This window comes from Oncorhynchus mykiss, chromosome 12, assembly GCF_057628025.1.
Source record: "Oncorhynchus mykiss isolate SJ-2025 chromosome 12, ASM5762802v1, whole genome shotgun sequence".
In the NCBI taxonomy this organism is placed as follows: domain Eukaryota; kingdom Metazoa; phylum Chordata; class Actinopteri; order Salmoniformes; family Salmonidae; genus Oncorhynchus; species Oncorhynchus mykiss.
The window spans coordinates 78,498,719-78,521,336 of NC_143033.1; the positions used below are offsets into that span (position 1 = coordinate 78,498,719).

General features: G+C 44.2%; 2 protein-coding genes across 5 annotated transcripts in view; one reads left to right on the top strand and one right to left on the bottom strand.

Annotated features, from left to right (window-relative positions):
• LOC110538388 (protein TANC2) overlaps positions 1 to 8,329 on the top strand; it is a 145,808-nt gene extending 137,479 nt beyond the window's left edge. For 2 of the 3 annotated variants that reach the window (XM_036938418.2, XM_036938420.2), the window contains 7 exons: positions 59 to 182; positions 420 to 595; positions 817 to 949; positions 2,450 to 2,541; positions 2,661 to 2,807; positions 3,793 to 3,893; positions 4,405 to 8,329. In XM_036938418.2, the coding sequence (XP_036794313.2) occupies positions 59 to 182; positions 420 to 595; positions 817 to 949; positions 2,450 to 2,541; positions 2,661 to 2,807; positions 3,793 to 3,893; positions 4,405 to 6,358 (2,727 nt within the window). In that variant the 3' untranslated portion in view covers positions 6,359 to 8,329. Of the gene's footprint in view, positions 1 to 58; positions 183 to 419; positions 596 to 816; positions 950 to 1,580; positions 1,611 to 2,449; positions 2,542 to 2,660; positions 2,808 to 3,792; positions 3,894 to 4,404 lie in introns of all 3 variants that reach the window. The other variant, XM_036938417.2, reaches the window with a different exon arrangement.
• Positions 8,330 to 8,421: 92 nt separating this feature from the next.
• LOC110538389 (transmembrane ascorbate-dependent reductase CYB561) lies at positions 8,422 to 17,195 on the bottom strand. 2 transcript variants are annotated; one of them, XM_021625181.3, is made up of 6 exons: positions 16,765 to 17,195; positions 15,595 to 15,812; positions 13,724 to 13,822; positions 11,541 to 11,644; positions 11,180 to 11,337; positions 8,422 to 10,253 (listed from the first exon to the last, which is right to left on the bottom strand). In XM_021625181.3, the coding sequence occupies exons 2-6, from the start codon at positions 15,803 to 15,805 to the stop codon at positions 10,058 to 10,060; spliced, it is 768 nt and encodes a 255-aa protein (XP_021480856.3). In that variant the 5' UTR covers positions 15,806 to 15,812; positions 16,765 to 17,195; the 3' UTR covers positions 8,422 to 10,057. The 2 variants fall into 2 exon arrangements, with proteins under 2 accessions (XP_021480856.3, XP_021480857.3); XM_021625182.3 differs by having other exon boundaries at positions 15,595 to 15,808; positions 16,765 to 17,127.
• Between the last annotated feature and the right edge of the window lie 5,423 nt (positions 17,196 to 22,618).

Below are 22,618 nucleotides of genomic sequence, written 5' to 3' on the forward strand. Positions count from 1 at the left end.
ACAATGGTGACAAAAAATACTAACTTAGCTACATACTATTTGGTTTCTTGCTCATCAGATAGTGGACCTGCTGTTGAACCATGGAGCTGACGTCAACATGGCAGACAAGCAGGGCCGCACGCCCCTCATGATGACCTCCTCAGAGGGCCACCTCGGCACAGCAGAGTTCCTACTGGCACAAGGTCAGAGTTCAGTTCACCCTCAACATCACCACCACCCACTCTACTAATCTCATTGGTTCAGAGTACCTAGTGTAAAAGTGCAAAGGCAACTGCAAAGTGTAGGTTTGACTTCCACATGGGCAACATATAGCAGACATAAAGTATGTGTAGTATTTAGTAATGGACAAAACAGCTGCCAAGTGGCCATGTTATGACCCTGGCTGCCATGAAAACGTGACCTTTAACCCCCTCTTGCAGGTGCGTCTCTGGCCCTGATGGACAAGGAGGGTCTGACTGCTCTGAGCTGGGCGTGTCTGAAGGGCCACATGCCATTGGTGCGCTGCCTGGTTGAGAGAGGCGCGGCCACCGCCCACGCCGATAAGAGTGGACGCACCCCCCTGGACCTGGCCTCGTTCTACGGAGACTCAGAAGTGGTAAGTGGTCGCTGGTCGCCACGTTGATGACCTCCCCATGGCAGTGCAGCACGGAGAAAGTTTTCACTGTTGTTGATTGGAATAAGTACCTGAAGGTAGAATGCTATTCTGTTCTTTCTCTCCTCCTCCTCTTCATTTTCCCCCTCAAATTTTCTTCATCCTTTAAACTCCCATCTTCCCTCTCTTATTCCCCGTCCGTCCGCCCGCCCGTCTGTCTCTAGGTGCAGTATCTGGTGGACCACGGGGCGATGATAGAGCATGTGGACTACAGTGGGATGCGACCTCTGGACCGGGCCGTGGGCTGCAGGAACACCTCTGTGGTGGTGGCTCTGCTCAAGAAGGGAGCCAAGATGGGTACGAACTGACTAGAGGTCACTAGTCACACACAGATTTAAAAACACTGGTATATAGGACTGTCTTCTAATTTTGCAATATTGTTCTACATTAGCTTCAGTGGTTTAGCTACAACTTTAGTCAGTTATAGTTCTATTTAGTATACTGGTGTTTCCCCTCGGTAGGACTATAGTGGCCATTGACTCCTAGAATGTTGTCAACTACTGCCTGAATCTCTTCCCTATGTGGTTTGGTGCTCACCAAGGCTTCGCCATGCCTTCCTCCCCAGTCACCACTAACCCCCCTCCTCTGTTTCCACCATGTTTATAATGGTGGATGTGAGGCCCCTCCCTCTGCTCCTACTGCTGCTGACATTGCTGTTGCACCTTTTTCTTTTGCTGACACTTTTTTGGCCACAGCTTCTCACTTCTGCCTCTCTGTTCTTTTCTTCATCTCACTCACTCCCTCTACTCACTCACTTCACTTTCTCTCGCTCACTTTCTCTCTCTCACACACACACACACACACACACTCACTCTCTTGGTTCTGCTTATTGGGTTGGTTCCATTATGTTTCCTCTCATTTCACCCACCTAACTCCCTTCTCTAACCTGTCACTCATAACCCTGGCTCCGCCCCCTCTCCGTAATCAGGATATCAGACTCTTCCCAGTCGACCCCGAGGTAACACAGTTTGCCCTCTCTCTATATACATCTCTGCTCTTACTATCTCGTCCTCTATTTTTTTTACCCTCCTTACTCTTTATATGTGGCTTTGTGAAGTAAGCTAAACACCCAAGTCATCCACTGCCCAATAAGAGATTATGACACAAACACCACAACAAGGCCCACAGTCCATGCATTCCCCCTGGTGTTGGGAAGCCATAAATGCATGTGTGATCCCCCTCTGCTCTGGCATGGCTTGTGCTTGCCTGTCCCCCCCTACACAGCATGCAGAATAACACAGAATAACTAATAATGACATATTATTGTGTATTCATGTTGGGTGAGATTGGCATTGGAACATAAATAAGTTGATCGTTTTCCCAGTGGCTTTACTAGAGATTAAGTTACTGATTCTGTGCTTGAGTCAGATCCTTCCTGCACCAGGTATGACATCAATATCTATGAATCCACCTGTTAGCTGAGCGCTTAAATGGCACATGCAGGGGCAAAGAAACCCCAAACCTGTCTGTCTCAGTAAGTCACGCCATATTTATCTTGGGTAGAGCTTCATCATCATCTCAACCTGTCAACTGGTTTCGCTACACTCCGAGGTGAAGTTGCCCCTACCTACAGATCTAGGATCAGTTTGCTCTCTCCAAATGCTAACTTCAACCATTACTGGAGGGGATGAACAAAACAGACCAGATCAGCGTCTAGGGGCAACTTCACCCTGCTCCTTCTCTCGTCCTTCTCATTGTCGGTCCTTTTACTCTGAGACACGCCCCCTCTTCCTGTCATTGCCACTCTCCTCCGGCCACTCCCCGTTACCCATCATGCCCCCTGCTGTCTTCCACCAGGTCCGGCCACCTGGGCCATGGCCACCTCCAAACCCGACATAATGATCGTCCTGCTCAGCAAGCTGATAGAGGAAGGAGATGGCTTCTACAAGGTCAGCCCTTCCTAGAATATAGCAATATAGCACAGCTGTCATTGAGGGCTACTGTTGTGGTGCCAAACCGTGCTAGTCTCTCACCTTTCTGAGGGTTTTTTATTCTACCCGTCCTGTAGAAAGGTAAAGTGAAGGAGGCGGCCCAGCGGTACCAGTATGCCTTAAAGAAGTTCCCCCGCGAGGGCTTCAGCGAGGACCTCAAGACCTTCAGAGAGCTCAAGGTGTCCCTCCTCCTCAACCTGTCCCGCTGTCGGAGGAAAATGAATGTGAGTGACACTCCACTGCGCCCTCCTCTATCCCCTCACCCCACCTGGCTGTGACTGGAGCTGCTTTTTTTGCTTACACTCAACAGCATTACCATCTGCAAGGTTTACCAAGACATTACAATACAAAACAACTTTATTATCCCTCATTGGGATGTATGCTTGTTCATTGTGCTTACAATACAACGACCCAAACAAAGATATGTAGCTCCTCTGATAGATTATAAAACCGCACATGGATTTAAGCAGTGTAAAAATATTGGTTTCAAAAGGTTGATGACGGCAATATCATTGTGCAAAATGGTACAGTAGATCAGACTTCAACATAATAGCTGAAGGTAAATCTCCCTCAACTCTAGCCTCATCTAACCTAGGCCCATATCCCTGCATCTTCCATTCCCTCTTATAGTTTGCTTGGTTTTGGTTTGTGTTTGTAGCTCTGGTAACTTTAGAGGAGGTGCTAGTGGAGGTTGGTTTGGGTCAGGGCCATAGTGGCCAGCTGAGGTTCTAATGACAGAGCAGTGCAACAGCGGTTTCTGTGTGTGTGTGAATGTGTGTTTGTCTTTTGTGTTTGTATGTCTCTGAAAGTCTGTGTCATATGTGTGTTCATATCAATGTTTTTAATTGCTCAATTTACATGGTATCGTCATGGACTCGTGTATTATTTTTTATTTGTCAGTGTCGCCCATTTGTCTTTCAGTTATTTTTTTCTTGGGTGTCTATCTGAACCCAAGTTTCCATCGATCTCATTGACTCAGTTATTCACTTCTGTATTACTCTGTATGGTTATATGTATGACTGATACAAGACTCCTGAATGACTCTCATATGACTCATGTTTGACTCTGTACATGGTTCTATGTACGTCTCATCTATAACCTTTTTTCCATTAATCTCTTGACTCACCTCTGACTCATTTCTGACTCATGTACCGCTCCACGCGTGGCTCTGTGAATGACTGTCGGCCCTGTTGCTGTTGTTGCTTGCAGGACTTTGGGATGGCTGAGGAGTTTGCTACCAAGGCGCTAGAGTTGAAATCCAAATCGTACGAGGCCTTTTACGCCAGAGCCCGCGCCAAGCGCAGCAGCAGGTAACCGTAGCGATGGGGAGAACAGGGAGGCGGTGCCTAGCACAGAGTGAGCTCAGCCTTAGGATCCAATTGGGCCCTCTCATGTCACATGATCACCAGATTCCCAATGCACTGTAGACAGATGACTACAGGGGGACATAATAGAGTTCATGAGCATTTTGGCCATGTTTTTCACCCTATGTCATGTTCAGTGGTTTTTATGTCTGCTTACACATCCTGTATCCCCTTAGCCCTATGACTTGTTCATTCTCTTGCTCATTGTCATGGCTCATTTTTTTATGTTTTAGCGTAAGAGTGTACTTTGACTACTATGTGAGGGCAAGTCGTTTGAGCAGTTGTGGTGTTGTCATTTTGACCACATGCTACTCCCTCACGGTCTTTGGTTTCATGCTTTGTCATGTTCATCTGTACCCCCTCCACCTCTCCTTCTCCTCTCTCATTAATGCTTTCTCAATCTCCCTCTTTTCTCTCTTGATATTCCCCTCTTCACCCCCTCGTGTATCCACCTCAGGCAGTTCCACGCAGCCCTGGAGGACCTGAATGAGGCCACCCTCCTTTGCCCTAACAACCGGGAGATCCAGCGCCTGCTGCAGAGGGTGGAGGAGGAGTGTCTTCAGTTCGAGGAGCAACAGGAGCTGGACCCTCCCCCATCCCCTCCCAGAGAGCAGGCCGCGCCCCCTCCCCAGTCCCTGGAGCCAGTGCAGGACCTGTTTGAAGAGGACGAGGACTACCTGGAGCAGGACCTGGAGAACCTCCCCATGGGCATGACTCCTGAGCCCCGCTCAAGCCCCTCTGGCCTGCCCCTCATCCAGAGCCTGCCCCCCTCTCCGTGCCACCGCAACTCACCCTACCTCTCCGGAGGCCCCTCCATGGTCCAGGCTTTCGAGCTGCCCCCCAGCCCCCCTTCCATGTCCTCCCCCACGCGCCAAGGCTACCAGTCCACCTCCCCGTCACTTTCCCCGACACACCAGAGCTCCCACTACCGGCCCAGCCCTCCGCACACCTCCCCAGCACACCAGGCTTCCGCTACGCCGTACAACTTCAGCCCACCACCTTCGCCTCTCCGCCGGGGGCCTCAGTACCGCGCCAGCCCCACCTCAGAGAGCGGAGGAGGTCTGTACCGGCCACAGTCGGCCTCAGCCCGCTACCAGTCGGAGCAGATACCTGGCCGGCCGAAGTCTCCGCTGTCTAAGATGAGCAGCCAGCGCTCCTTCCAGCTGCTCTCCCAGCAGCAACCTCCCCAGCAGGGCCAGTGGCTGCAGCCTGCCAAGGCTCAGATCGTACGCACCAACCAGCCCAGCTCCGCTGTGCACTCCAGTGCTGTGCTGGGCACCAGTGCCTACAGCCAAATGGCCCACTCCATGAGCACCCGCCTCCCCCCCGACCTGGCTGAGCTGGGGGACGGGGTGAATATATACCCCAGTGCCCTGGAAGGGAGGCCCACGCTGCAGGTGCAGGCCAGCCTCAGTGCAGGAGCACTGTACCAACATGGTGGGATCCAGATGGTCCCAATGGAGGACGAGCTCCCCCAGCGGCCCTCCTCAGCTTACCGGCCTGGAGGTCCGCGCTACGGCCAGGCCCCCCAGATCAGCCGCAGCCAGTCGGCAGCGTACTACCCTGTCTCACCTCAGATGGAGATGGAGTTAGAGATGGAGCACCAGGCGGCGCTGGGATCACCGGAGAACCCCCACGGCCTGCGCCGACCTGTCAGTGCCACCAGCACAGAGCCAAAGCCACACGCACCCACTCCCCGGCCCCTCATGCACTCCCAGAGCGTAGGCCTCCGCTTCTCCCCCTCCAACACAAGCCTGGGTGGGGTCTCTGCAGCTAATCTAGCCCCAGGCTTCCGGGGCTCCACCTCAGCCCAGCAGATGGAAATCCCTCTACAGCTGTCCTACGAGGATGGTAACGTCTACTGCGACGACCTCTCACCTGTGTCTCCTCCGCAGGGCAGCGACATAAGGGTGGTGGGAGGGACGTACCCAGACAAGGCCCTCCGCTCCAGAAACACACCTTTCATGGGCGTTGTCGACAAGACGGCGCGGACTCACCAGTACCTGCCACCGCAACCGCAGACAATAGGGCGCTCCTGGGCCATCTCTTCCCTGGACACGGTGGTGACAAGCTCCGCCACGTCTCCAGGGAACATTGGCCCTCAGCATGGCTACAGCCAACAGCCCAGCCTGGGACACATAGCCTACTACAACCGCACCAACAATGCCCACAACGGACACCTCCTGGACGATGACTACTACCAGCCGCCAGCTAACAGCTCACGGGACGGCAGGGCAGACGGTATGGGCCGCGTGAGCCAGGCGCCCACCTACCCAGACGTCAAGGTGGCCCGGACGCTGCCTGTGGCCCAGGCCTACCAGGACAGCGAGTACATGCAGCACTCCAGGGACAGGCAGGGCCCCACGTCCCCTATCAAACCAAAGAGACCTTTCGTGGAGTCAAACGTGTAGGGAGGGACTGAGGGAGATGACTGATAAGCCTGCAGATATTTTGATTTGCAGTGACTTAGAGACAACCCCAAGGGTATGTGATGAGACTGGGAAGGCAACACTACTGCAGACAAACACATTTAAACTCTCCTCCCATGCATCTTCTTTGCCCCTGTCCTTCACAGCCATTTACTATGGATGAATACAAGAAAGCCTAAAACTGCAGTTTGCCAGGTGAATCCAAAACCTCCAGTACTCCAGAATATGTTGGCCTTCTGTTTGCAGAGTAGTTTGTATAGTCAGTGGAGGGGACAGGGATGATCCACAACTTTAGGAACTGGAGTCTGTTGGAAAAGCATGTAGGACTAATACCACACACCCTGACCTGGAAACCTCCAGATCTCAAGCAGGGGAGACTGCTGCCTGCCGTTTTCTCCCTGCCCCTGAATGCCTGTCCTGGGATGGTCACACTCAAGCCATGGGCACTTCCCTGCTTCACCTGTTGAAGTCCAAACTCTCAATGCCTTCTTCAGAACAACTCAATAGAAGGCCGCCCTTCACTAAGATGACCATGTTCTCTGCTGTAAATGTGACTGAAAAGAGGCTTCAACATACTTGTACATAGGAAAAGCAACAAAAAAAATGTAATATTTATCATTTAAGTTATGTTTGTAAAATACATTATTTCCATTGGATTGTATTTTCTTTGCTTTTGTTTTGTTTTGCTCAAGAAGTGACATGCAGCAGGCTTTGTGAAGCTTTTGGGAAACGGGCATTTCTTCTTTTCCAATAACTTGAATGTTTCCTTTTACAGTTGAATTATCTCTACCAGCCCAATCTGCAGTTATTCAAACATAACACTGTACTACATACAGTTTTAGCCACTAAAGGGTCAAAGATGTTGGCAGCATGCACACGACTTTAAATGACCCAAGTGGTCATTGAAGGACTAGTTTTATCTGTCCACAAAATGGAACAATGGAAATTAGGTGGTCAGACGTTGTCTTCAATATAGAACAGAAATGGGTCCAAAGCTAATATTTAGGTTAAGGATGTAAACCGAGTTATCAATTGTTGTGGTCAGCCTATATATTCAGAAACGTACAAAACCATCCATTTTGGTTACACTTTCATGAAACAATACACTGAAGAAAGTGGTGTCAAGACTAGGCTACATTACATGGTTGGACTAGATTATGATCTATCTACACAAGGTTGTCAATTGTGATGGATTTAATACCGTTGATTTGATGCAAGTCAATGCAACACAATTACAGTGCAGTTTACCCACCAGTTTGGTTACACCCTTTATCCTCTACTGGCACTTAGTATGAACAACAATCAGCTGAAAACAGATACTTCTCTTACAAGAACATATGAATCTGTGAAGTTTACATTTTTGTCACTTAAACAGTTATGTGTATTGGTGTGCTTGATTATGTTTGGTAATAGGTGGAGGTTCTCCGATCGGTTCATAAACACTCCAACCAGGACGTTGAAGGAAATTAATGAGCTAGTTGATTGGATGCACCTCTTGTTAATATCAAAGGTTAACCCTAAATCTGAGCCTGTTGCAGGAGGGACTTGTCAATGCCCTCAGTCTAACACCCAAAATAACATTTATTTTCAAGAAACTTTTTTTTTTTTTATATATATATAGTTTGTGTAAATAATTGTACATGCTGTGCTGCATAGAAATGCATGTTTGTTCTCTGCTTACTCCCATGCTGATATAAACATGTAATATGTTTGTATAGCAGTTTATCAATATTTGGAGAGGGAGGCAGAGTACAGGGTGGGGGAACAGCCATCTTTTTTCTCTTGGGCTTGCTGAGCAGAGTTCTGTAAATTGTCTGTATATGTGAGTTGTGGCGTTTTGAAACGAGAAGGTAATAAGAAACATGCGTTTTTAACCCAGTTAAGCGATTTAAAATGTACTTATTTAAAAATGGTTACCACTTCAAGGAAAATAAATGTGGGTCGGCTCCTTTACTTTTAGCTTGTTCACACCATCATCAGTAGCGACGTCTCTTAAAACACGTTCACACAGACTATATCAAACAAAGCACACCCCAAAACACCTATTGAGTCATGCATCTTTAATAAGTTATAGGAAGGCAATAGGTTTTAATAAGTCAGTCAGCAGTACCTATTGTATAGAACAAGTTTCCACAAGTGAAAATAGAGGTAGCGATATTTAATCTAATCTTTACATTATGCTTTAAACTGATTACATGTGAGGACAAGTAGATGCTTCGAACAATACATAACAGACAAACATGGATGCAGCATATTGTACAATTAAATCCAGTTTGGCACACATACTATAACGCCCTTCTATTACAGTAGCTCTGAGCATTTTACACTTATCACAGAAGCATAAAGATATTTACTGAATCGACCCCTTATCCCAGATAAATGATCCCGATTCTGTAACCCCATATTTTGCAAATAAGATCAGATCAATTGAGCCTTTATTTTAAAAGGATCAGATCCTACAATATTAAGATCACAGAATCTGGATTTAATGTTGAGTGGGCCTACACCTTGCCCTCTACTGGACAGGTCATAACTACTACTACACTGTCATAGTGAAACACATTAAAGTAACTAAGATTAATTGTCTGCATATCACAAAAGAACATGCATTTATTGGACACCTCAATATAACTGACCACATACCTATACTGCATCGATTTAATGTAAGAATGTTTAAACCTCCCCACCTTGGTTGTAGTGCCTTTCACCTTTCTAAATCCACGTGTGATCAAGATTGTGAAAATTTGCCATTTAGCAGATGCTTTTTATCCAAAGCACTAAGCCTAATCACTACCTTTGAGTCTTGAGAATTTGATTGGGTATTTCAAGACAGAAAATTACCCAATGCTAAGATTTAATCTGATCAGAAGAACTGGGCCCTGAAACTATTGGATAGGTTTCCCAACCCTCTCCTAGGAGGTAACGTTTCACATTTGTTTTAACTGGCACACCTGATTCAATTAGTCAGGTAACCATGGAGCCTTTGACTAATTGCTTTAGGGTTAAAACTAAAATATATAACATCTGGGTGTGTCCGGGGAGACTGTTGGGGAAAACCTGAATCAATGGTGAAAATTCAACCCAGCCAAATATAAGGAATGGTGAAGAAGCTGCTTCAAGAGTACCTAGGGGTCATTTAGAATTCAACCCCAAAAATCCAGGCATCGTTCAGTCACAACTTTGTGCATACTTTTGGTCCTTTATCATAAATTCAATATTATTTTGTCACAATGAACATCCCTGAATGAACTGCAACTTCTAAATTTATCACAAGCTTGAAAGTCATGGAAGTTGTTTGTTAAAAAAGGAGTAACTTCCAGTATAACCCTGCTGCCCTAGATGAAGGCACAACTAATTGGCTTGGACACATGGCTTTGTCCTCACTGAACACTTAGCAAAGGCTATTTTGTTTTTAAGAGACCTAATATGGCACTTTTGTGATGGCTAATCTGTGGCAGCAATCAAATACATTGGTCAAATCAGTCCTGTCATACCTCCATTTCACCACAAGGAGGGTGTAGAACTGCTCTTGATGTGACATGAAATAGAGACAACATATCAGCCAGATCTCCAGCTGGATCTGGAGAGATACTGGGTGTGCAGGCTTTTGTTCCATACCAGATTTGTTTTAAATAAAAGCCTGAGCACACAGTAGCTTTTCAGACCAGAGTGTTTCCTGGTTTAAGGCGAGGTGGGGCTCCCTCCCCCCTCAGTCAGGGTCTTAAAATGTACAGATAAGGCCTCCTCCTCTGGGTGTGGGGGTCTCCTGAAGTCCTCCCGTGTCACCACGTAGCCTACCAGAATCCCAAATGCTACTAGCAGCAGTCCCAGCATGTTACCAAGGATCCCCTCTGGGACGAACTGTGAATATGTGTCCCTGGGAAGAAAAAGTATGTCTGTGTTATATCAATGGAGTTTCTGTTGTGATACAGTACAGCCTAATGTGAATTAACATTTGTAAAGAATCATTAGTTATAATATTTCTGTGCGACTCATCAAGATGGCCTTAAGCATAACATATGGCACCAAACAGGAGAATGATTCATAATGTGCAAAGACTCAATTCAAATCCATGTCTGACCACATTGTCATAAAGATGGCCCAGACAGCAAAATCCCAGCTTTCCCCAAACATACCCTGTACAATAATTAACTGCCCTATGATTTAGCAGGGTAGAGCTGGGTAAAGTAGTAGCACTTCAACATCATCCAGTGACAAACACACCACTGACTTGAACATCTGGCACGTCTCTTACCATATGACTTTTTTTTAAACCGTTTTCATGATATCCAATTGGTAGTTAGTCGTCTCGTCGCTGCAACTCCCATATGGACTCGGGAGAGGCGAAGGTCGAGAGCAGTGCGTCCCCCGAAACACAACCCAACCAAGCCACACTGCTTCTTGACACAACAGCCGCTTACCCCTCGGAAGCCAGCAGCACCAATGGGTCAGAGGAAACACTGCACACCTGGCAACAGTGTCAGTGTGCACTGCACCTGGCCCGCCACAGGAGTTACTTGTGCACGATGGGACAGGAACATCCCTGCCGGACTACGCTGGGCCAATTGTGCGCCGCCCCATGGGTCTCCCAGTCGCGGACGGCTGCAACAGACCCTGGACTCGAACCCAGAATCTCTAGTGGCACTGCGATGCAGTATCTTGCACCACTCGGGAGGCCCACCAAACTACTTTTCACCCAATAATTATGTGCATTTGTGTATTTTAGCATGCCATTTTCATACATTTCTTCATTGTACGTGGTGGTAGTATATTGGAACTGAGCCCCTGCATAGTAATACTCACTGGATACTGAAGAACAATTTCTCTGAAATGCCCAGTAGGCAGGTGGCTAGGGACATAGCGAGCATGGCCAGCCCAAAGAAGACATGTAGTGGCAGGTACCAGCTCCGCAGCGCCATTAACGTCCCAGGGAAGAGGAAGAAACCAAGCCCCATCAGCCACTGAGGGAGTAGAGGACCAATGTTATTAAACGATTATGCCTATTAGAATGTAATATGAGAGCTACTGCCTGTATACAGCTAGGTTCTCAGTGCAAACAGTACATTAATTGGAATTCTGATACAAGGAAAAAGTTTAAATTATTAGCTTGATTTGTGTGCGTGCACGTGACTGCATGTGTGCACAGAAGGAGGCGAGGGCTGACCTGTACACAGAAGAGAACAAAGGTGAGCATGCCACACCAGCTGTGGAGGGAGTACATGTTGGGGATCTTGTTATGATTATGGAAGTCAAACACAGCCACGATACCTGAGGAGATACAATGATACATGCGGTCAATCTTTCCCATTAATTTTGTATAGAACAATGTTGATCAATTATGAATTTACCTGCCTCCAAGTATGGATATATGGGTATTATTTACATGATGACACTGCTTGCAAACCAAATGTTTCTCGAGTCAGTAAGGATTGCCTGAAGCCCGATTTCAGCGTTTAAACTGACGACCGGTTTGGATACACCTGCCTGTTTCCATGACTACTCCAGACCTCAGTACATGACGCAGGCTACTGCGATTCAGCTTTAGACGCCCATGCCGCACCACTGATTCGTGGTTAGCATGCGCAGTCTCATCTTACCTGTGTTCATAACCTACTACGTTTGTAAAACATTTTTGACTTTTTTGACTTTGCCAGTTCCCTGGGAGCCTCACCATCTCTAGCTAACTTGAACTCACAAAAGAATGAAAAAAATACTTCTTTTTTTTTTAGGTCCTCCAATCGGTATTGGCATTGCAAAATCCTAATCGGTCGACCAAATTCAAACACACAAATCATTATTTTGTGAGTTCAAGTTAGCTAGAGATGGTGATGACAATTACAACAATACTTAATGAACACTTATTTTAATATAATACATAAAGAAAATGTTCAATTTGGTTTAAATAATGCAAAAATAGTGTTGGAGAAAGTAAAAGTGCAATATGTGCCATGTAAAAAAAGCTAACATTTAAGTTCCTTGCTCGGGAACATATGAAAGCTGGTGGTTACTTTTAACACGAGTCTTCAATATTCCCAGGTAAGAAGTTTTAGGTTGTAGTTATTATAGGACTATTCCTCTCTATACCATTTGTATTTCATTTACCTTTGACTATTGGATGTTTTATAGGCACTATAGTATTGCCAGCCTAATATCAGGAGTTGATAGGCTTGAAGTCAAACAGCACTGTGCATGAAGCATTGCTAAGTGCTGATGGCAAATGCAGTCAAGTTTGAATGAATGCTTACGAGCCCGCTGCTGCCTACCACCGCTCAGACTGCTCTATCAAATCATAGACTTAATTATAATAAAAACACAGAAATACGAACCGTTGGTCATTAATAGTCAAATCTGGAAACTAATTTTGAAAACAAAATGTTTATTCTTTCAGTGAAATACGGAACCGTTCCATATTTTATCGAACAGGTGGCAACTCTAAGTCTAAATATTGCACAACCTTCAATGTTATGTCATAATTACGGTCTTTGTTAAGAAATTGTCTTCACAGTTCGCAAAGAGCCAGGTGGCCCAAACTGCTGCATATACCCTGGCTCTGCTTGCACTGAATGCAAGAGAAGTGACAATTTCCCTAGTTAATATTGCCTGCAACATGATTTCTTTTAACTACATATGCATGTTTAAAAATATTTTAAAAAACACTTGTGTATTGATTTTAAGAAGGGCATTGATGTTTAAGGTTAGGTACATTTGTGCTTATTTCGCAAATGCGCTTTTATTAAATCACCCGTTTGGCGAAGTTGAAGGCTGTGATTCGATGATAAATTAACAGGCATTGCATTGATTATATGCAACGCAGAACAAGCTAGTTAACCTAGTAATATCATTAACAATGTGTAGTTAACTAGTGGTTATGTGAAGACTAAACTTATCTTGTAAATAAACAATGTTAACTAGCAACTTAGCTTGGCTCCTTGCAGCCACAAGGTCCTTTTGATGCTGCACTCACGTAACAGGTGGTCAGCCTGTCACGCAGTCTCCTCTCGGATTGCAATGCAATAGGAGTCCAAAAAGGCTGATTTCAAGTTCATAACAATTGGTAATCTGCCCTAATTAATTGGCCAAGCCGATTAATCGGTAGACCTCTAGTCTGAATGACTGATCTGGCCCTAGAGAACTTATTTATGACCCTCCAATAGTTAAGCCCACTTGTCTTGCGTGGTGGGACAAACATGTCTGTCTATACACACACACACGCATATATTCAACTAGCTAGCTTAGGCATTTTATATACACAGTAGCTACAACTTTAGATTAGTTTAGAATGTTTGGGTTCAAGGGGAAAGGGCCAAAACAACAAGTCTTGTCCATAGACACCCACACAGGCCTTACCCACTATGCTGATAATGAGGGCGAGAAGGTGGAGCACAGCATGGAGAATCTTGACGTTGCGTTTGCTTTCATTTCTAAATACTCTGTACACCAGGATCGCTGTGAGAGAAACAATTCTGGTTAACATTCACATAAGACTAATCAAATAGAATAATTTCCACAAGAAGATGATAATAAAGTCAAGCCTGTCTAAATATACAGTGGTCCGACTTAACACAATAAAATAAAACTGTTCACCTTCAAACACTGCTTTTGCACCTTAATCTGCTGTAACCATTTAAAAGGTTAGTCATTACTTTTGTCATAGTACCATAATCACACCCAACATGGCACCAAGGGCAATAACAGGTATGAGGCTACAAAAGAAAGGGTGAATCCGGGTAGTTATGGGGGTGTTTTAGTCCCAGTGAGCTTGAGGTGAAGGTTAAGTAAGGTGAGGCTTTGAGTGGGGCAGAAGTCATTCAACAAGACCACTATAATGCATTTTCACAAACACTTGACAAGTAGCTGCCACCAAGGTCTCAGCAGCACATAGGGTTGGTTAGCATAAAAAATGTTACAGAAATGCTATGAGAACAAACTGTTCAACTGAGTTCTTGTATTATTACAATTATAAAGAAATTATATTAACCTTACAGAAACAATGTTCCAGGCAATTGTATTTGCTGTCTGTCTCCTGATCCCACTAAGGACAGCTGGTTCCCCTGGAGGGTGTTTTCATCCCAGCTCCATTTGGACTGACCGCTCACATTAAGGTGTAAGTGACCTTTACAGTTTAATGTCCTAATTAAATTGTTGTAGCAAGGTTAGGAATAAAGGAGGCTATAGCTGACTTAATAACAAGCAGCTGTTTTATTTTACACCACAAAGGAGACTTTATTTACATTGTCAATGGCTGAATAACTTGTTTTTCTCATTACAATCATGATTCAGGGACCAATGGAAGACCCTTTGAAAACGTTTGCTTTCATTGCAACTGTTTTCCAGTAAGTGTTTATCATAGTACTATTTATGGGAACAAATCCCTGCATTACTAATATCTCTCACACAGAGGGGGAGAAACACAACGGCCTAGAAACAAACAAAATAAAGTCCCGGCTCCTCCCACCCTAATAGCATTAGGAATGTATTCCTGTTGCAGTGTGCCTTTAGGCCTGTGCCCTGTGTAGCATTAGCATCACACTAATGCAATAGGTCAGAAGACCCCTAGGCTAACAGAGCAGACATCAGAGAAGACAACTGCCATTGTGGCTCAAAGAAGAGACACTGTGGCTTCAGCTTCCCTTTGTTCATCTACCTCCATCGCTCCATGCTACCAGTAAAACAAATTGTATTGGTTGCATTCACATATTTAGCAGATGTTACTGCAGGTGTAGCAAAATGCTTGTGTTCCTAGCTCCAACAGTGCAATAGTATCTAACAATACACACGAAACTAAAAGTAAAATAAGAACTATTAGGACGAGCAATGTCGAGTCCGGTGTGTGTGAGATACATATACACCGGACTCGACATTGTATATATGTATGATGGGATGTGTAGACAGCATATGGATAGAATAAATAGTATATCTGAAGAATACATTGATATTAATAGTATATTTACAGCAATAGTTAAATAGGATAGGCCTTGACTAGAATACAGTATATACATATGAAGTAGGTAAAACAGTATGTCAACATTATTAAAAGTGACCAGTGTTCCATGTCTATATACATAGGGCAGCAGCAATGGAGAGCTACTTCATTACTCTACATTACCAGTTCGATCACTGGGACAATGAGCCATTAATTGAGGCGATTTATAAAAAGAGGTTAAATTCCTGGAGGAATTGATTTAATTCAAATTTTAGTTGGTTTAATTCTGCCTTACCATCTCCATAGAGAAAGACCAGGCCCAGGACCATGCAGAGGGGATGTACATTGAACTCCTGTCCCGAACCGTCCCAGGCGTAGCCTCCGTGATAGCTGCCCATCCACACGCCCGTGATCACCACACAGGCCAGGCCCAGAACCTGAGTCCCCCCCACGTACCACGGGAAGGAGCCCAGGCCTTGCATGGCCCGCTGAGGGCTATCTTCCATGGTCTGTCTTGGAGGGGGGACAGATAGAAAGAGAGGGGGAGAATGATGGTTTAGTCCAGTGGTTCAAAAAGGTATGTGTTATGATGACTAGTTTCCTGACTGAACCAACCAGGAAAACCTCCAGGCCCATGTCAAGACCCACCTATAGCTTTCTGAAAAGACCTTGGACTCATGAACAAAACCTGTGATCTGAATCTTTACCTAGTCTCTTACCAGTCACCACCCTAAAGGAGTCAGAGAAATAACCAAATATTGGATCAGTCTAGTCATGTCTCTGGGATTGAGATAAACAGAAGCGTCCTCTTCCTGCGCTGCTTCTAGGCTCATGTGATGATGTGCGTGTTTGACTGCAGAGCGCTACACTGGGGAAACACACATCCATGTGAAAAACACTTACATGGCTGGGTGTCTGCTCTTCAGTTGAATAACAGTTTGTTATAGGCTATGAGTATGACTGTTTATTCAACGTGATTGTGTATTCAGTTGAATATTTGTTATAGGAGTATGACAGCGTTTTTATTCAAAGTATGTGTATTCAGTTAACATTGTGTTGCTTAGCTTAGCCTACACCACCTTGTTTTTTTACTAGATTGTATACAGCTACAGAGGAAAGTTACTTTCGTAGGTAAGGATAACTTATGCAGCAAGTTAGGAGAATTAACCTAGCAGGTTAGAATAATTAGGTTAAGAAAATAGTTAACTAATAAGCTCTCCTAACCTGCTACGAAACGTCAAAACCCTTATTTTTGGCTACTGATTGGATTTGAGACGGATGCAGGTCAGAAACAAGAACCAAATATTGCGCATGTTGTGATTAAATGTACTCAAACTATTGACAAACAAAACACTATTTATAGGCTATCCTCGACTATAATGTTGGATACCACACGTCTAGGAGCTCTATCCTATCATACAACTTCAAGCGCAAACATCCGTATGGTAGGACATGTTCCACTTACCGTTTGGTCCTCAAATAACCTGCTTTCCCAGCAAGTCTGAGAGGGAGTGGATATCCTTGTTCCGCTCCTTTTGTGTGTTTTGGAAGGATTCCTAGATACGCCTACAATTTTCGTAGTAATCTCATTACTTAAGAAATGCAATAAAGTCCTATAGCCTAAGCTTGCCACTAAATATTTTACAATACGCTTTCTTACTCCTCACGCGCGCTTCACAAAAACGTCGCGGGTGGGTGGATCTGTCGACTAGTCGTGACAGAAACAGTGGCGCAGCTAAATGTTGAGTTGACAGAGAAATACGTTATACACTCCCTCTCTCCCTTCAATTAGCACCAAACATATAGGAGGGAGGAGCACAAACAGCCTTCAGAGAGGATGACGTCTGGCACCGCACTGACGAAAATGTCCAAAGGTCTATTACCTTGGCTACTCAGGGCGTTCTTGCAGATGCAGACCCGGCATTGAATCAAAGCAATTCATTAAAAAGGCATAATGACCAATTAGTTGACTGCTTTAATTGATACTGATGCATATTGGATAAAGATGGGCTGTGCGATCTTCTCTGCTCGTTTAGACTGACAGCACAATTCTGAACTGTTTAAGCTAATTGGTCTTTTGAAAAAAAGAGTTGACGTGAAAAGATCGGATGTGATTGGTCAAAAGATCAATTAGTGGAAGAAACTATCAGAATTGGTCTGCCTGTGTAAACGCATCCTAAATCAAATCAAAATCAAATCAAATGTATTTATATAGCCCTTCGTACATCAGCTGATATCTCAAAGTGCTGTACAGAAACCCAGCCTAAAACCCCAAACAGCAAGCAATGCAGGTGTAGAAGCACGGTGGCTAGGAAAAACTCCCTAGAAAGGCCAAAACCTAGGAAGAAACCTAGAGAGGAACCAGGCTGAGGGGTGGCCAGTCCTCTTCTGGCTGTGCCGGGTGGAGATTAGAACAGAACATGGCCAAGATGTTCAAATGTTCATAAATGACCAGCATGGTCAAAAAATAATAATCACAGGCAGAACAGTTGAAACTGGAGCAGCAGCACAGCCAGGTGGACTGGGGACAGCAAGGAGTCATCATGTCAGGTAGTCCTGAGGCGTGGTCCTCCGAGAGAGAGAAAGAAAGAGAGAAAGAGAGAATTAGAGAGAGCATACTTAAATTCACACAGGACAGGAGAAGTACTCCAGATATAACAAACTGACCCTAGCCCCCCGACACAAACTACTGCAACCCAGACAGGGGCAACCCAGACAGGAAGATCACATCAGTGACTCAACCCACTCAAGTGACGCACCCCTCCCAGGGACGGTATGAAAGAGCCCTAGTAAGCCAGTGACACAGCCCCTGTAATAGGGTTAGAGGCAGAGAATCCCAGTGGAAAGAGAGATAGCCCAGCTTTGGATGTTTGTGTTGAACAATAAAGATGCAGGAAAGAACAGTTTATTTAATTAAAGTAGGCTATTATTTCAAAGTAATTACTAATATTTCAAAGTAAGTTTTTGCCCACGCTGCATGTGACTATATCCGTCTGCTAATACATGACTATTAAAGGCCTACTTTTATTAGAAAAAAATGCATCCAAAAAATAAATTTTTAGATATACATGTTTTAATTGTATTATTATTATGACTTTTAAGGTGGTGCTGTAGCACCCTCAGCATCCCTACATCCTGAGGCTATAAACATATGGTAAAATATGGTGGTAGATCTTTAATGTTATTGGGCTGTTTTGCTTCCACAGGACCTGTGGCCCTTGTTAAGGTCAACGGCATCATGAACTTGACCAAGTACCAGGACATTTTAGCCAAAAACCTGGTTGCCTCTGCTAGGTAGAGGCCAAGTGGACAATCCAGCAAGACAATAACCCCAAGCACTAATCAAAATCCACAAAGAAATGGTTAATTGACAACAAAATCAACATTTTGCAATGGCCATCTCAGTCTCCGGGCTTGAACCCCATTGAAAACCTGTGGTTTGAATTGAAGAGGGCAGTCCATAAGCGTAGAGGAAGGATATCAAGGATCTGGAAAGATTCTGTATGGAGGAATGGTCTAAGATCCCTCCCAACATGTTCTCCAATATCATAAAACATTTTAGAAAAAGGCTCAGTGTCATTATCCTCGCAAGGGGAGGGTACAAGAGTATTGAAAACAGGGGTGCCAATAATTATGACTCCTATCTTTTTTAGATTATGATACTTGTTAAACACATTTTTTGTCTCTGAGCAACTGTATTATTTATTATAAATTAATATGATTTCCAAAATGTTTTGAGCATACAATACAGCCTAGCTCAGTATTCGTTGCTCATCTTTATCAAGGGTGCCAATAATTATGGACATGACTTTATCTGAATAGTTTGGCAACTTAATCTGCTGGGTTTAATGTTGAAAATCTTGGTTTAGCACACAAATCGGTCTAAAAAATATTTTGTCTGGTTGCATAATATGAAATTAGGACATTTTGTTAATTAAAGGTAGACTCAGCGAAATGATGTTGCCACGAGGAACACCACAGATATTGAGATGAGCGAGATGCAAGACTTCTCTCTCACGCTGTCACACACAGTATCTGCAAATGTTGTAAGCGTTTGCTTCAAGCTCTTCACAGCCTGATTCGCCAAGGCACCAAAACAGTGGAGAAGTTGAGCCTCGCGCTCTTATTTGTTGTGGAAATTGACCCACTATGCTGTTTACTTTCTGCATCTACGTCATATAGCTGAGTCTACCTTTAAATCACACATCTCAGCAAAACACTTGATGGCAGAAGCTCCGCTTGTGAATATACCACTTCCCCAAATTATCCTTAAGAGGGAGACAAAGACTTCAAGACTTCGTGACCAAAGGCCGCGTTACGCTTGATAGTTTACGTAAGGCAATTTGCCGTAGCCCTAATGTGATTTCCCGAATAGGCTACTATAGAAGCAGACACTTTCAAAGTTTTGTAGTAAGTGTTCACTTTCTGAAGGACAGCAAATTTGCCAGTGTTACCTAGTATTGCTTTTTCAGTGTTGATTCAGGTGTTATTAAGTGTATAATTAATAGTGTAAATATTCCCAGTTTTGGTGTTAATAACCAGTGTTAAACCAAAACTACACCCATCATTATCATATTTTCCAGCATGCTCTATTGCAGGTAGATTTGTTTTTGTTTTGTTTTAAATATCCATGTTTTTGTATATACATAGATTAATTTATTTTATACTACTCAAATATCAATAACATACATTTTTCTAAACTAATCCAATCTGTTACGTGGATTTATTGCACCGGTGACTGAAATTGTTGTTCCAGTTTAGATGGTTTAGGTAGTCTCATATCTTAGTCTTCGAAACCCAGCAGTCAATCAAAATGTTGGATATCCCTGCTCTGGCTGGATTACAATAGGAATTACACATCACTTTGCAAATCATCATAATGTGACTTGCAGGCCTGAACCTTGAGTTTCAGGCAGCTGTATTAGAGTAAAACAATGCCCTCAAAATAAGGACTCATTAAAAACTTGTATTGCGTTATTAAATCATTTTCATTTTAATGACAACATATTAACTTAGAATCTCACTTGGTGAAGGCTACAGGACTGAAAATGGATGAATACAACAATTATGTTGCATTAATCCATGTCTCTGTCACTAACAAATACAGTCATGGGTGGTAACTCTACAAGTTACTCGAAAGGCAAGGCACTCTGGGAAATATACAAATAAGGCTTTACACTAAGTAAGTAAGTAATTTAACACTGAAAAATGATGACCCATACAGACACTGTCAGTGTTGATTTAACACTGTGGAATTTGCTGTGTACTCATTTTGCCATGGGGCAGAGATATTTTTTTTGCAGTTTTACAGCAAATATCCTGCAATTTAAACCCTTTTGCCATGGGGTGGAGAGAAATGTTTGCAGTCTTAAAGCCAATTTCCTGCAATTCTACACATTTTGCCAAGATGCATGCCATGTTAATGATATCTGAGTGAGAGTGAATGACAAAATGAATGGGGGCTCCTTAAAGTCAGGGCCCCTAGTCACATGCCCTGCCTGCCCGTTCGGTATTCAGTCATGGTTACTACAAGTTTAGATAGCTGGCTAGACTCATTTTTATATCCAGAACAGAACCAAATTTCTAAATTGCACTTTGTGTATTCTACTATTGTAACTGTAGGTTAAGACCCCTACGTAGTAAAATGTTTTTTGTAAGAGTTATTTTCTGGTAAGCAATTGCTTATGTCGCTTATTCCTGGAGCCGGCCCTGCTGCTCTTGTCCAGAGGTCTGGGTTATTCTGGCATAGTCCGTTAGAAACTTGCCTCTGTATGCTACCACAGGAGCCAAGGTTCAAGTCCCAAAAATTTGAGTAGCACGTTGGGTTCATTGGACCTATTGGGTCAGGTATCAGAGAAGTGATATTGCGTCACAGGGAACTAACCATTGTAGCCTATGTATAAGGTTGCACTCTATGGTTGATCTCCCTCTTTAGTAGGCTAGTGTGAAGACAGACAGACAAACTGATCATTCCCACACTCTGTCGATTGTTCTAAAAAACTATATTTGCTGACCGTATCATGTACTGTAGCGTAGATAGTCATAAATGGGGAGGTACAAATATAGCCAACTTTTGCCTTACTGAAACTCCATTTGATGTGTCTAGGCCAATGTTTGACTTATGACATCATTTTACTTTATATTGTAAGTGGGGCACATTTCATATTTCAATTGAAGATTGCTCTCTCTCTTATTAGGTGTGTGGATGAAGGCACTACCACCATGATGCCGAAAAAAACTGATAAAGAGACAAACATCAGTAAATTAACTAATAGCCATTTGGTTCCTGTTTGAACTTTTTTACTTGTAATGGAATGAAAATGAGAGAAAGGTGTAGAATGAACATGCACATACTGCATGCTGTGACGGGGCTTCATTCCGCCTCAGTCCGTCTGAAAACAGACAGAAAGGGAACATTTTAGCAGAGTCACCAGATGTATCTCTCCCTTTGCTCAAGAACCCTGCCAGTAATTCTAGCGAGGAACTAGCCATGTCCCCCTTCTCAGTAAGGGCTCTAGTCACATCTCCCTGCACACAGGAATGAGATTGATATTACATTTTCCCAGGCTCCAGCCATGGTTCAACGAGCAGAACCTCCCTGGTCTCTGTAAAATAGCCTTCCAGCCATGACTCTCCAGCAGAACCTCTCTAGTCTCCCTTAAACAGAACTCTAGCCATTCAAACAGCCACACCTCTCTAGTCTCTGTAAAATAGCCCTCTAGTTGTGGTTCAACCAGCAGAACCTCCCTGGTCTGTAAAAGAGCCCTCTAGTCGTGGTTCAACCAGCAGAATCTCCTTGATCTGTAAAAAAAAAGCCCTCCAGCCAAGGCACAACCAGCAGAACCTCTCTGGTCTGTAAAAGAGCCCTCCAGCCAAGGCACAACCAGCAGAACCTCTCTGGTCTCCCTTAAACAGAATTCCAGCCATTCAAACAGTCAAACATCTTTCATCTCCTGTAAAAAGTCCTCCCACCAGGGCTTAAGCAGCAGAGCCTCCCTGATTTCCAGTGAGGATCTAGCAATGGCCATACCTCTTAGCCATAGTTCAACCAGCAGAACCTCCCAAACTTTCAGACAGTAGAAATTAGATACAAATTCCTGGTTCCCGTATTGGTGGCTCCATTGCAGCTGCTTGTTCAGACCATAGCATCCCTATGCAGGAGCTTCAGACAGCTGTGGAGAGGGTGTCATTGTGCTTCAGTCAAGCAGAATCACTGGATGTATCTCCCCCTATGAGTGTTGTGGCTCCCCTACTTCCTCTAAAGACTATCTTCCATCAAGCTTTTTGTCAGCCACTCCAGGACCAGCCGTCTTGGAGAA